This window comes from Triturus cristatus, chromosome 4_1 (assembly GCF_964204655.1).
Source record: "Triturus cristatus chromosome 4_1, aTriCri1.1, whole genome shotgun sequence".
Taxonomy (NCBI): Eukaryota; Metazoa; Chordata; class Amphibia; order Caudata; family Salamandridae; genus Triturus; species Triturus cristatus.
This window is the reverse complement of record NC_140585.1, coordinates 215,795,168-215,810,319: the sequence shown is the minus strand read 5'-3', so window position 1 is coordinate 215,810,319 and position 15,152 is coordinate 215,795,168. Positions and strand designations below refer to the sequence as shown.

The 15,152-nt window shown below is 46.4% G+C and overlaps 1 protein-coding gene across 1 annotated transcript in view; it reads right to left on the bottom strand.

Annotated features, from left to right (window-relative positions):
- Window positions 1–225: 225 nt before the first annotated feature.
- The window catches only part of LOC146854094 (C-type lectin domain family 19 member A-like), a 74,576-nt gene continuing 59,649 nt past the window's right edge, over window positions 226–15,152 (bottom strand). Inside the window, exon 7 of the mRNA XM_085651009.1 lies at window positions 226–329. Coding sequence (XP_085507135.1) covers window positions 311–329 — 19 coding nt within the window. The 3' untranslated portion in view covers window positions 226–310. The remainder of the gene's footprint in view (window positions 330–15,152) is intronic.

Here is a 15,152-nt window from a genome sequence, read left to right as displayed (position 1 = left end):
AGGTCTGATTATTCAAATAGACCCACAGTCAGGTAAGAGCTGAACATTCAAATCTCCCATGATAAATCAGATCTATGGCTTGACATATTCCATTTGGTCACGGCTGCTGTAATCATCATGTGTGCGTTTTACCATCACATAATTATCCTACACCTCCAGCGACATAACATATATGTAAACTCTGATGGAAGTAAATTTACAAAAACACTGGACATTCATATTGGTGAGGCATTTTATTTGTATCAGAAACAGATTACATTGTTCTATTCTTGTGCAACAGTTCTTGCTTCCATCTTGGTTTTTCTTTACTTCACTGGGTGCCACACATTCTAAATGAATAAAAAAAAAATCATGGTGGAAGAAGCTGGATAAATAACATGTATGTGGCTTATCTATGAAATGCTGTATTTCCAATGACAAAATATATACAGATGCTTTTACAGGGTCTCTCCTTTTCCTGGAACAATATTGTCCTAGAACAGATAGGATTTCACATGTAATTAAGCAATCACCGGTTCTTGATGGCTTTACTACTCACTTTTTATTGATTCGCTATCTGTCACCTCTCCAAAGCTAAATCTGAATGCCCCATACTTAAGTGAAATATCAAAGTTACCACTCATTTTACTTGTGCTCTTTTTTGTGAGATATAGAAGCCCATTGCCGGGCAAGGAAAATTTACATTCTACAAGTTAGTTTCATAGAGACAGTCTCAACAGACACTATTCAGCTTTTTCTGTATCACCTTCACATGAGATATCTGGTTTTCAAAAGGTTAGAATCTGTCCAGTACATTGTATTGGAGTAGCTCACAGGCTTTCTACTCAAAGACAGAGAAAAGGTTCAGAACAGTACAAACGTTTTCACTCACGCTGCATTAAATAATATCTCAATAGGGCCTGATTTATTGCTTGGCAAATGGGATACTGTCCCTCGGGGCATTGGAGGACTACTCCGGTCTGTCAAGTTTAAAAATGATTGCCCACCCAGCACTCATCTCTGTACATTTAAAGGAAATCACAATGATGGTTCATTTCACTGTAAAGTTTTTGTAATGCTTTTCTGAAATAAACTCTCAAAGCGGGAGGTTGTTTCTGAACAACCAAAATATAATGACCTCCATTTACTAGAAATGTTCTACCAGAGTGGGGGTTCCTTATTTTTTCCTATCACTCACTACCAGTTTTTTACAGGTAGTGGCTAACAGGAAATTAATACATTGCACCTTCTACTCTAAATAGGTGGAGCAGTGTAATGTCCTACCTCTGATTGACCTACTCCATCAGGACGTTTGAGGAAGTATTCTGTCAAAGGAGCCAACAGGGACTCCATTGACAGAATACTTAATGTCTTTCTGTTAGAACCGGCGGTCTCTAGTTGGCAGAGGTATACACTTCTGACAAATAGGGACCAACCAACTCTAGTCAGGGAAGGGGGATTACACACTCAGATAACCCCTGCTACCCCCTTGGTAGCTTGGCAGAGCAGACAGGCTTATCTCAGAGGCAGTGTGTTAAGCATTTATGACCACATACAGTAATAAAGTGAATACACTACAGATGGACACGACACAGAAGTTATTATAAAAATAGGATTTTTATATAAGGTTTAGCACAAGACCAAATAACGACAAAAATATACCACAGTCTTAATAAATACTCTTTGGAAGGAAAAATAATAGTTTAAGTAAGGTTTCTTCTTGGCAAATAGTTCTTTAGCAAAGTATTCTTTTGAGCACAGTTCTTTGGCAACAATGTAACCCCCACAGGAGTCACACGACGTCGAGTCTTCAAGGTTCCCAAGGTTCGGCGTCGACCGCGAGGAGCGCTACGTCGAGCCTGGAGTTGCAACAGACCCCACAAGTACAGTACCTTTGAGAAACGAAGAAACGATGATCCACGGCGTCGAGATGTCGGCGTCGAGGTCGTGCCTCGGAATCGGGTCGATCTGCAGCGGCGTCGAGGGATGTCGGGCCGGAGCAGCGCTCACGGCGTCGAGAAGGGCGTCGAGTCGATGCGATCAGCAGCGGCGTCGAGACGGGGTCACTTGGAGCCGGGGCCGATACCCACTGCTCACTGGCGTTGATACCGGCGTCAAGACGGGGTCACTTGGAGCCGGGGCCAATACCCACTGCTCACTGGCGTTGCTGCTGGCGTCGTTCGGGCCCGGCGGCCGGCGTCGAAGGCTCGGGACACTGGAGCCGTTACTCACGGTGTCGAGCTGGATTCGGCGGCGTCGGCGGCGTCGACTGCAGATTCTCCCTTGTGTACTGGAAACAACACTTTCCAGCAATTCAGCAAAATGGTGAAGTCCTTTGGCCCTGTGACTTCAGCAGGAGACTGGCACTCTTCCAGCCCTTGGAGATTTCCTAGCAAGTGTTCAGAGAGTACACACCAAGTTCCTCTCTCCTTGTTCCTTGGCAAAAACAAAGAAGCAGCTTTCAGGTTCCTCCACAGCAAAACAGCACTCTGGCAGAAAGGGGAGGCAAGTCCTTAGATCAGCAGGCTTCTTGTCCTTGGTACAGGTTTCCTTGTCAGAAGTGATCTGAGTTCTTGGTTCAGGGGTCCTTCTCTTATACCCCTGTTCTCCTTTGTTCCCTTTGTCCAAGCAGGGAAATTCCCCCCATCTCAGGTTCGCTGTGGGTGTTGCCAGGCAGAGGCACCTGGCCTATTCACTGAGCAGGGCAGAGTCCTCAGCCGCCCAGCAGGAGGCGGAGCCAGTATTGTCACTGGCAGGAGCAGGGCTATCAGTCGCCCAGCAGGAGGTGGAGCCAGAATTGTGTCAGGCAGGGCAGGCTACTCTTCCCTCACTCTACGTGTAAACGCCCCATTCACCCCACACTGACTCACTCAGACCTCTGGAGCCACCCAGCCCCTGACACACACACCAAACCAGCAGAGACCGGTGGATAGTTGGACAAGAAAATAGCCACCTTCTAAAAGGGCTATTTTCAAACATAGAATTTAAAAACCATCCATCCTAAAGGGTGTGTTATTAAATTCTGAGTTCAGGGATACTAAACTCGACCTGCTACCATGCTCCCTGAGTCAGATAGATTATAATGGAGTTAATAATCCGTCTGCCCATTCTGGCCGATGGGAGGCAGGTAGCCCTTCAATAGTGAAGAACGAAAAGGGCTGTAATTCACTATTAGGTCATGCCACACACATCAGGGCATGACCTACCTTTTACCAACAATGCACCCTGCCCGAGGGCCTACCATAGAGGTGTCTGAAATGTGGCAAAGTGAAGGTTTAGAGACTGGCAAGTAGGTTTCCTTGCCAAGTCGACATGGCAGTCGGGGACTGCACGCAGGCGCCGCGGTGGCAGGCCTGAGACATATTTTACACGCTGCTTCCGTGGGTGGCACAACCAGTGCTGCAAGCCCACCAGCAGCAGCTAACTTACACGCCCTTGGCACACGCAGTGCACTAGACTAGGGTCTGAACAGTAAGTCAACCAAGCCAATCATGGTAACACCAATCAATGTAACAATTTAACATAGGGAGCACTTGCACTGTGGCACTGATCAGCAGTGGCACAGTGCCCAAAGCGATAAACCAGCAAAAACATCGTAAACAGAGGAGGCAAACAGAAAAAATGGAGGAGAGACTCATGCCAATGATGCCAGGTCTAACACGTGTCCCCTCCAGCTGAAATGTGGGGAGAACTACCCTTCACGCAGGGAGTCCTCATCACTAAGGCGGAAAAATCTGGACAGACCATCAGCATTGGCGTGATCTGTACCAGGGCGGTGTTCCACCGTAAAGTCCATCCCCTGTAGGGAAATGGACCACCTCAACAGCTTTGGGTTCTCACCCCTCATCTGCATTAACCATCTGAGGGGCCTGTGGTCTGTCTGAACCCGGAAGTGAGACCCAAACAAGTAGGGTCTTAGCTTCTTCAGCGCCCAGACCACAGCAAATGCCTCACGCTCTATCGCACTCCACCTTTGTTCCCTGGGAAGTAACCTCCGGCTGATGAAGGCTACAGGTAAGTCTCGGCCCTCCTCATTCATCTGTGCTAGAACAGCCCCCACACCATGCTCTGAAGCGTCCGTCTGGACAATGAATTCTTTTGAAAAGTCGGGTGCCTGGAGGACCGGTGCTGTACACATTGCAGTTTTCAGGGTGTCAAAGGCTTTCTGACAGGCGTCAGTCCAGATCACAAGTCTCGGCTGCTTCCGGGAAGTCAGCGAGGTCAAGGGGTGCACAATGTTGCCATACCCCTTGACAAACCTCCTGTAGTAACCCGTGAGACCCAAGAAGGCTCTCACCTGAGTCTGGGTTTTGGGCGGTTCCCAAGCCAGGATGGTATCTATCTTGGGTTGCAGGGGGGCCACCTTGCCGCTCCCTACTTGGTGCCCCAAGTACACCACTGAACCCTGCCCAATCTGGCACTTACTAGCCTTGATTGTGAGGCCTGCTCTGCGCAGGGCCAACAACACTTCCTGGAGGTGGCGCAAGTGTTCCTCCCAGCTGGCGCTGAACACTGCTATATCGTCCAGGTAGGCGGCGCTGAAATCTTCCAGCCCGGCCAATACCTGGTTAACCAACCTCTGGAATGTGGCAGGGGCATTCTTCATCCCAAAGGGCATCACACGGAACTGGTAGTGCCCATCTGGTGTGGAGAATGCAGACCTCTCTTTTGCCCCATCAGTCAAGGCGATCTGCCAGTAACCAGACGTTAGATCAAACGTACTAAGGTACCGGGCAGCCCCCAACCGATCGATGAGCTCATCCGCTCTGGGGATGGGGTGCGCGTCAGTCTTGGTGACCGAATTGAGTCCTCGGTAATCCACACAGAACCGAAGTTCTGGTGAAGCACCAGGCGCTGCAGCCTTTGGGACCAAGACCACTGGGCTGGCAAAAGGACTGTTAGAGGACTCAACCACCCCTAAGGCAAACATCTTGGAGACCTCCTCCTTGATGTATGCTCTGACCTTGTCAGTCACCCTGTAGGCCTTGTGCCTCACAGGAGTGCTGTCCCCAGTGTCCACATCATGGACACACCACTGAGTGACACCAGGGATTAAGGAGAACAGATCAGGGAATTGTACCAACAGATGGCGACAATCTTGCTGCTGCTCAGGGGTCAGTGTGTCAGAGAGGACAACACCATCCACTGACCCATCTTTTTCTTTTGCGCACAGGAGGTCAGGAAGAGGCTCACTCTCCTCCTCCATCCCAGCATCTGTGGCAAGGAGCATGCCCACTTCGGACCTTTCTAAGTGGGGCTTTAACCGGTTGACATGCAGGACCCTTAAGGGGTTCCTGGGAGATTTCAAGTCCACCAAGTAGGTGACATCGCTCTTCTTCTCCACAACCTCAAATGGTCCAGTCCACCTGTCCTTGAGCGCACAAGGTTCCACAGGGGCCATGACCCACACTTTCTGACCAGGTTGAAGCTCAACCAGAGTGGCATTCTGATCGTACCACCGCTTCATCTCTTCCTGGCTGGCCTCCAGATTTGCCTGAGCAAGATCTCGGAAGCGCCGAGTCTGGTTCCTAAAGGCCAGCATGTAACTATATACATCCTGGGGAGGTTTCCTGGGAGATTGCTCCCAGCCTTCTTTAACCAGACTCAAAGGTCCTCTTACCGGGTGACCATACAAAAGCTCAAATGGGCTGAACCCTAGAGACTTTTGTGGCACCTCACGGTAAGCAAACAGCAGGCATGGCAAGAGGACGTCCCATTTACGCCTCATTGGTTCTTCAAGACCCATGATCATGCCTTTTAGGGTCCGGTTGAATCTCTCAACCAGCCCATTACCTTGAGGGTGGTAAGGAGTGGTAAACTTGTAGGTTACCCCACACTTCTTCCACAGAGACTTCATATAATTCGAAATGAAGTTGGTGCCCCGGTCTGACACCACCTCTCTGGGGAACCCCATGCGGGAGAAAACACCCATCAGTGCCCGTCCCACCACGGGGGCCGTCACTGTGCGGAGAGGGATGGCTTCCGGGTACCGGGTGGCATGGTCCACCAAGACCAGGATAAACCTGTTGCCCATGGCCGTCTTGGGGTCCAGTGGCCCCACAATGTCAATTCCCACTCGCTCAAAGGGGGTACTGACGACGGGAAAAGGTTGGAGGGGAGCCTTCTGCTTCCGCCCACTTTTCCCACTTGCCTGGCAAGTTTGACAGGTCCTACAATGGATATCTGAATCCCTTCTCATCTGGGGCCAATAAAAATGGGTGACAAGCCTGTCATAGGTCTTGTCCTGCCCCAGATGTCCAGCTAACGGAACGTCATGAGCCAACCCCAGTAGGAAGGCTCTGAAGCGCTGGGGTACCACCAGCACACGGGCTGACCCAGGTTCAGCAGCCTTAGGCTCGCTATACAGGAGGTCGTTCTCCCAGTAGACCCAATGTGATCCTGACTGATCACCTGTTGTTTGGGCTGAGGCCTGCTGCCTCATACCCACCAGAGAAGGGCACACTTTCTGTTCAGCACAAAATTCCTCCCTGGAGGGACCACCATCCTGCTGCCAATGGGTCAGCTCGGGCAGGTCTCCCAGTTCGGCCACTTGTTCTCCTGTCGGTTCCAGGGCATCCCCCTCAGGGTCTGCTCCCTCCTGGACCGCGGGAACGATGGGGGACGGTTTCCCGCGCCCCCTGCCTCTTCTCTTCACGGTTGGGACCTGGGCCATACTTTCAGGCTCCAGGGCCCCATCAACACCCTTACGAACTGACATGGACCGGGTGGTCGCACACACCCACTCAGGCAGACCCAACATTTCCAGATGCGCTTTTCTCTCCACCTTAGCCCAAGGGGAGTCCTCCAAATCATTGCCCAGGAGACAATCAACAGGCATGGCGGGCCTCACAGCAACCTGAAGAGTACCTGAGACCCCCCCCCACTCAAAAGGAACTTGAGCTACCTCACACTTACTCTGTGAGTTGTCAGCAGCTACAACGGGGTAGAATGCGTGAGGGACCACCTGCTCTCTGGACACCAAGTGACACTTGACAGCTGTCACACTCGCTCCGGTGTCTCTGAGAGCTTCCACCCTATGGCCATTAATGGTCACCCACTGCCTATATTTCTTAGTGTTACTAGGCAGAGGGGTTGGAGGGACCATTTCCACGTCTCCTAAAGAGACCAGGGACATTTCTGCGGGACCCCACCCACCGGGGGCACCCATCTCATCCCCTCCCAGGGCTACACTCGCTACCTGACGAGGGGGTGCACGCGGCGGTGCATTCGAATCCTTCATGGGACACTGGGGATCATAATAACGGTGTCCCACCTGCTTACAGGCATAGCAGGTCATGGGGCCCCTGTGAACAGGTTTACCTGTCGGGGCCTCTGGCTTCTTTCCAGGGGGAGGCTGGGAACCCTTCCCTTGGTTCCCTTGGGGACTACTTTGGGGCCCTTTCTGAAACTCCCTCTGTTTACCCCTGTCCCCCCCACTCTTCTGCTGGGGACCCTGCCCACCTTTGGCTGAGTCTCCCACTGGACCCTTGTGGACCCTGGTACTGACCCAGCGGTCCGCCTCCTCAGCAAGTTTTCTAGGGTTAGATAGCTTGCTATCAACAAGGTGCTGGCGTAGCTCTGGAAAACAGTTATTAGACAAGTGCTCCCAAGCAAACAAATCATAAAGAGCATCGTAACTATCAACCTTGCTACCCTTTATCCAACCATCCATGGTTCTGCAGAAAAAAGACACATATTCAACCCACGTAGTACCAGGCAACTTCTTACATTCTCTAAAGGTTTGTCTGTACTTCTCTGGGGTTAAGCCATATCTCAGCATTAAAGCATCTTTCATATGAGTATAAGACATCCTATCCTCAGCAGGAAGGCTCAACAAGGTATCTCTCCCTTCATTTGTAAAGCGACTCCACAACCCCTTTCCCCAATCTTTCTCAGGGACCCGGTGGGCCAACAATGCTAACTCATACGCTTTAAACCATTGGCTAATATCCTCATTCTTACTGTAATCTTTGATCACATCCTTAGGAAAATAAAACCTACTTTCTGCAGGCATAGATGGAGCGCTGCCACCAGAGGGATTCAACTCTAAACTCTTCGTTTTAAGCTCCATCTCCCTCACCATCTTCTCACGTTCAAACGCTAATTTCTCTCTCTCGAAGTCTAATCTTTTGCTCTCCATTTCAGCTTCTCTCTTGCTTCTTGCATTCTCTAATTCCAACTGCCCTCCTAATTTAAGTTTTGCCATTTCTAACTTGTGCCCCCTCTCCCTCTCCCTGTCTTCTAATTCTTCCGGGGAAAGGCTCCTAGAGGAAGCACTACTGCCGGGAGACGACACTGGCCCCTCTGCGGGTTCTTCCTCCTCTTCTTCCTCTTCCGGTACCACCACCGGATCAGAGGGATTTCTGGCCTCTAACCAGGCCTTCAGCGCTTTGAGGAAGCCCTCTTTCTTGGAGACACCTGTGGTAGGAACTTTAAACTGCTTGCAAAATCCTTTTAGATCTTTTAGCGTGTAGGAATCTATCTTCTCCTTATCAAATTCCTCCACAACAATCTCCACAGGTGTAGTAGCTCCGGCATTCTCCATGGTCAAAACTGGCAGTGTTTAAAGAAATAAGCTCCAGGAAAGCGGAGAACAAAAATAGAATATCCTACCAAACAGACTGTGGCTGCGTTATGGTCTGCCTTCACTATGTAGCGTACACTAATCACTGCACATGAGTCATAAATGCAAAGTTCAAATCCTCACCGCTGACCACCAATGTTAGAACCGGCGGTCTCTAGTTGGCAGAGGTATACACTTCTGACAAATAGGGACCAACCAACTCTAGTCAGGGAAGGGGGATTACACACTCAGATAACCCCTGCTACCCCCTTGGTAGCTTGGCAGAGCAGACAGGCTTATCTCAGAGGCAGTGTGTTAAGCATTTATGACCACATACAGTAATAAAGTGAATACACTACAGATGGACACGACACAGAAGTTATTATAAAAATAGGATTTTTATATAAGGTTTAGCACAAGACCAAATAACGACAAAAATATACCACAGTCTTAATAAATACTCTTTGGAAGGAAAAATAATAGTTTAAGTAAGGTTTCTTCTTGGCAAATAGTTCTTTAGCAAAGTATTCTTTTGAGCACAGTTCTTTGGCAACAATGTAACCCCCACAGGAGTCACACGACGTCGAGTCTTCAAGGTTCCCAAGGTTCGGCGTCGACCGCGAGGAGCGCTACGTCGAGCCTGGAGTTGCAACAGACCCCACAAGTACAGTACCTTTGAGAAACGAAGAAACGATGATCCACGGCGTCGAGATGTCGGCGTCGAGGTCGTGCCTCGGAATCGGGTCGATCTGCAGCGGCGTCGAGGGATGTCGGGCCGGAGCAGCGCTCACGGCGTCGAGAAGGGCGTCGAGTCGATGCGATCAGCAGCGGCGTCGAGACGGGGTCACTTGGAGCCGGGGCCGATACCCACTGCTCACTGGCGTTGATACCGGCGTCAAGACGGGGTCACTTGGAGCCGGGGCCGATACCCACTGCTCACTGGCGTTGCTGCTGGCGTCGTTCGGGCCCGGCGGCCGGCGTCGAAGGCTCGGGACACTGGAGCCGTTACTCACGGTGTCGAGCTGGATTCGGCGGCGTCGGCGGCGTCGACTGCAGATTCTCCCTTGTGTACTGGAAACAACACTTTCCAGCAATTCAGCAAAATGGTGAAGTCCTTTGGCCCTGTGACTTCAGCAGGAGACTGGCACTCTTCCAGCCCTTGGAGATTTCCTAGCAAGTGTTCAGAGAGTACACACCAAGTTCCTCTCTCCTTGTTCCTTGGCAAAAATAAAGAAGCAGCTTTCAGGTTCCTCCACAGCAAAACAGCACTCTGGCAGAAAGGGGAGGCAAGTCCTTAGATCAGCAGGCTTCTTGTCCTTGGTACAGGTTTCCTTGTCAGAAGTGATCTGAGTTCTTGGTTCAGGGGTCCTTCTCTTATACCCCTGTTCTCCTTTGTTCCCTTTGTCCAAGCAGGGAAATTCCCCCCATCTCAGGTTCGCTGTGGGTGTTGCCAGGCAGAGGCACCTGGCCTATTCACTGAGCAGGGCAGAGTCCTCAGCCGCCCAGCAGGAGGCGGAACCAGTATTGTCACTGGCAGGAGCAGGGCTATCAGTCGCCCAGCAGGAGGTGGAGCCAGAATTGTGTCAGGCAGGGCAGGCTACTCTTCCCTCACTCTACGTGTAAACGCCCCATTCACCCCACACTGACTCACTCAGACCTCTGGAGCCACCCAGCCCCTGACACACACACCAAACCAGCAGAGACCGGTGGATAGTTGGACAAGAAAATAGCCACCTTCTAAAAGGGCTATTTTCAAACATAGAATTTAAAAACCATCCATCCTAAAGGGTGTGTTATTAAATTCTGAGTTCAGGGATACTAAACTCGACCTGCTACCATGCTCCCTGAGTCAGATAGATTATAATGGAGTTAATAATCCATCTGCCCATTCTGGCCGATGGGAGGCAGGTAGCCCTTCAATAGTGAAGAACGAAAAGGGCTGTAATTCACTATTAGCTCATGCCACACACATCAGGGCATGACCTACCTTTTACCAACAATGCACCCTGCCCGAGGGCCTACCATAGAGGTGTCTGAAATGTGGCAAAGTGAAGGTTTAGAGACTGGCAAGTAGGTTTCCTTGCCAAGTCGACATGGCAGTCGGGGACTGCACGCAGGCGCCGCGGTGGCAGGCCTGAGACATATTTTACACGCTGCTTCCATGGGTGGCACAACCAGTGCTGCAAGCCCACCAGCAGCAGCTAACTTACACGCCCTTGGCACACGCAGTGCACTAGACTAGGGTCTGAACAGTAAGTCAACCAAGCCAATCATGGTAACACCAATCAATGTAACAATTTAACATAGGGAGCACTTGCACTGTGGCACTGATCAGCAGTGGCACAGTGCCCAAAGCGATAAACCAGCAAAAACATCGTAAACAGAGGAGGCAAACAGAAAAAATGGAGGAGAGACTCATGCCAATGATGCCAGGTCTAACACTTTCCATCGCTAAATGAGGTGGGGTGACCAAGGGTTTGGCGAACAGGATACTCTGTTGTGCTTGTGACAAGGTACCCTGCTATCACTCTCTAAATTAGGCCCCATGTGTCTCATTTAGACTTGAGTAAAGGCCCTGTCTACACTGAAGTCTCCACTAGCCATTGCTATACTATACGTAATGCCCAGTCCCCTCTTAGTGTAGGTGGTTTATGATACTGATGTGCTATTCTGATGGCAGAGGGCCCTGATGGCTCTATTCCTTGGAGGGAAGGTGGATAAAGAGGGTTTGGTAGAGAAAATAGCTCCCTTAGCCTAGAATCTACCAATTAGAATTGGTTAGTGCATAGCAAACTGCATACATATGATTTAATATTTCTCAAATAACCTATTGAAGGTCTATAGGCTTACTAAAGTGGTAGACTAACTCCATGAAGTAGTCGGGTGAGAGTGAGAAAACAGATGTGTACCTTTAGTTTGCTATAATGGTCATTAACAGACCAAATTTTGTAGGAATATTCACTAGCCTCTGCACATATTTCTTAAGGAGCTTGAAAGAAACTGAACCATTTGTCTGCACTTAGCTTTTCATAATTTACCTGTAAATTTCAATAATCCCTGCCACAGAAGAGACATTTCTTGTAACCCATTGCCATTTGATACTGCAAAACAATCTCTCAAAATTGTCCTTGCTTGTAAAAGCTTGGAGACCAAAATCTTGGTTGTTGATTACTCATTAGAAATATCACATTTCATAAATATGATTAATGTGTATCTTTTAGAAGACGTATTATAACATCTGCAGGTACACACTCTGCAGATTTGTGTGTCAATGGAAAAATCAATATGTAATGTGTTTACTAATTTGAATTGCATATTTTATGGAGCTGACCTCTCGAGTGCTCATGTTTTGCAGTCCCAATAACCATATTATTTTTGAGCTTCTTATGGCGACATATTCCACTGAAATGTTTCAAGGTGTTGATGAGTTCCAATTACATAGAGTAGGGGAAGAAGGTCAACTGCAAAGTCTTTAAAGGAGATAGGATTAAACATGAGGCATATTCATATGTAACTGTAGCTAAATCTTAAATAATAATGTTGCAAACTGCAAATTAAACCAATATTGTCAATAGTACATTTGGGAAATATTGATGGCTGATTACAATTGGAAAGCATGGTTTGGTTTATTTTGCAATATATTTATATAGTTAATTCAAGCACTCCACCTATCACCTTTGTGTACTTTTCAGTGTCATGCGCTATGCGTGACCAGTATGCCCATACCCGAGTCCTGTAGCTCAATATGACTAGGAAACAAGCTTCTCCTCACTGATGAGGCTGGCATAAAAAGGTTGTAACTAGTCTGGGGTTACTTGTGTTGCCAGTCAGAGGGGGCCTGGTCTAACAGCTGTGGCAGAACTGTTCCTTTAGGAGTAGGGAAAAAAATACTGATTTGCATGTAGCTGTAAATAGAAAGACAGTGTGAAAAGCAAAAAGAGCAACTGGAATGTGGTCAAGACTAAATACCAGTGAATGGGATTAACTCTTGTTTCCACCCTTTTCTTTCTTCGTGACATGTCCTAAGTGTGGAAGGTATGTCCGACATGGCCCCGTAGGTCACTATAGCAAATATAGTTGGTACTTTGTAGTATTTTGCATACATTGATTGTTTTAATGATCATAATAGATTTTGGAGTTTTTCGGAATTCCAGCAGTAAAGCATAGATGTGGTTAAACGTCAATTTATGGATACTTTTGAATCCAGTGTATATTTCTGGGTTATGATATATGTACCAGTGCCTCAGAATAATTCATGCATTCACCACTCACTATTGTATTTTATACTGGCATATCTCAACAGCTAGGACTCAAACTGCACATCACTGATGAGGCCCAATAAGTCTGAAATGTGTCATGGATTGTTTTTGCCTCATTTATACAGGATATGGAGCAGAAGTTTGGGATCAACATTTCAAAAGGGCAAGTGATGATTAGCATGTAGTTGCAATTGTCTATCACATTATCAAGCACAAACACATAATGATGCAACATCTTTATGTATAAATGTCGATAGCTAAAATGTTGCTATGATAACACACAACAACTTTAACAAAAATGAGTATAAAATATCAACATTAAAAAAATATGATACAGAAAAACTATATCCAAAATAAAAATGTAGTGATATAAAAAATACTGATCAACTTCACCAAAACTAGTACTAGAAAATGTAGTATAGAAAATTTTTAAAAACATAATGAAAAAATATTTTTAAATAATACTAACTAATCTTCAAACAAAACTATAACTACTTAGGAAATCTAGGTAATATCTATATTCTATACAACGCATATTAAGTTTATGTATGTTTATAATAAGCAATTTAAATTGCAGGCTTCATCATTTAAAGGAATCATTTTATTGGAAAAGTATATAATTGTTAACGTAAATTTATTTGATTTGCAGTATAAATTAGATTGAGTAGTTTTAATAAATATTTGTAAATATAAGATTAAAGGAAGGAGACTACCTACAACTGATTTAAATGATCTCAAACACAATTGCCAGTGATATTATTTTTGTTACTGTTAATAAAATAAATAAAATAAAAAATAAATACATTCTGAAAAACCAGAACCGAAACCAAATATAAAAAAAAAAAATCCCACTGCATTGAACCCACTTGCATTGCTTTGCACTCATTGCCTTGCACCCAGAGTACTGGAGATAAACATACAACTACAAATCAAAATAAAATAAAATGCTAAAATATTCCATATTATTATAGATCCAGCAAATATTAGAACATCAATAGGGACTTACTTATGGACACGTACTTTGCTGCCTTACTATTCTATCTGCAGACTCGCAAACACTGTGTAAAGTGCATAAATCAGAGGGAGATATTTATTATTCTAGATCCAATTCAAATAAAATTGGCCAAAGTTCATAAATGAATGTAATTAGATTTACTATTCTAGCTGCAATTCTATAAACATAGGTAAAGAGCATATATTGGGGTCATAGGTAAAGTGAAATATTTGAAATTCATTCAAACAATAATTGGAAGGGTGCATAAATAAAAAGGGGGAGATTTATTATTCCATTCTTGGACAAAATTACCTTTGAGAAGGTATTTTCTAAAAAGTGTGATCAACCTTCACAGATGTGGTTTACCACTGAGCTAGCTGCCCTTTAACAGACCCTTTTCTCAGCAGAAAGATGCTTTCATACTAACTGTTCTTTAGCGCTGAAGAAAGAATGGTCTAAACATAACAATGCAAAGCTGTCAGAAGGAGAGTGAAGCAGCTGTTTACTTTTTTTACTTTAATTTTAAGGGTCTGAGTATAGTTAAAGTTATTTTTTAGGGTGATCAATGAGCTCAATAAATCCAAGATAGAGGCAGAAAAAACCCAATTCGGAAGTCAGGTGCAATGTGTTTTTCATGACCAAAATTGCTGTGTTTTGACAAGGAATTCAAGATGGGTTGAGTCAATATGAGCCAAAGAGGAGTCTTTTGTCTTCCTCTGGGAATATGTCTAAGAATTGGTCTCCCTGTGATGGAGATTGATATGATTCTTTATTGTTAAAGAGTAGGCCTTCAGGCTCCTCCTTTTCTGTGCTTCACGCTAAATTTCATAGGGAGCTGCCCCTTCAGGAACACTCCTGATCATTAGCTATTATTAATGTCACTTTGGTAAAAAGAACAGTCCCCAAACTTTTCAATCTTGCTTCAGGTATCCATACTCTCAAAACAAATCAGTAGATCTGGACTCTTTACAGAATTGCAGGCCGATTAGCATTTATAGCCAGACTTCTTGAGCTAACTGTTGCTGATCAGCTACAAGGATTTGTAACGACAAAGATAGAGTTACACACGGCCCAACTCGGATTTCTCACTGGTATGAATACTAAAAGCACCACAATTACCGTCCTTCATGAACTACATTGTTGTGCCAATCATAATATTGGAGCTGCCTTGATCATTTTGGATTGATCGGCGGCGTTTGATACCACTGACCATAATAGTTTCTGAAGTGTTATGGACTGATTGTAATCACGGGGCGTACCTTCTACTGGTTTAAAAGTGTGTTATTGATAGGAGGTTTCAAGTATCTTTTTCCCCAGTGGTTCAGTACCTGGACTGTGGCATCTACAGGGATGAGTT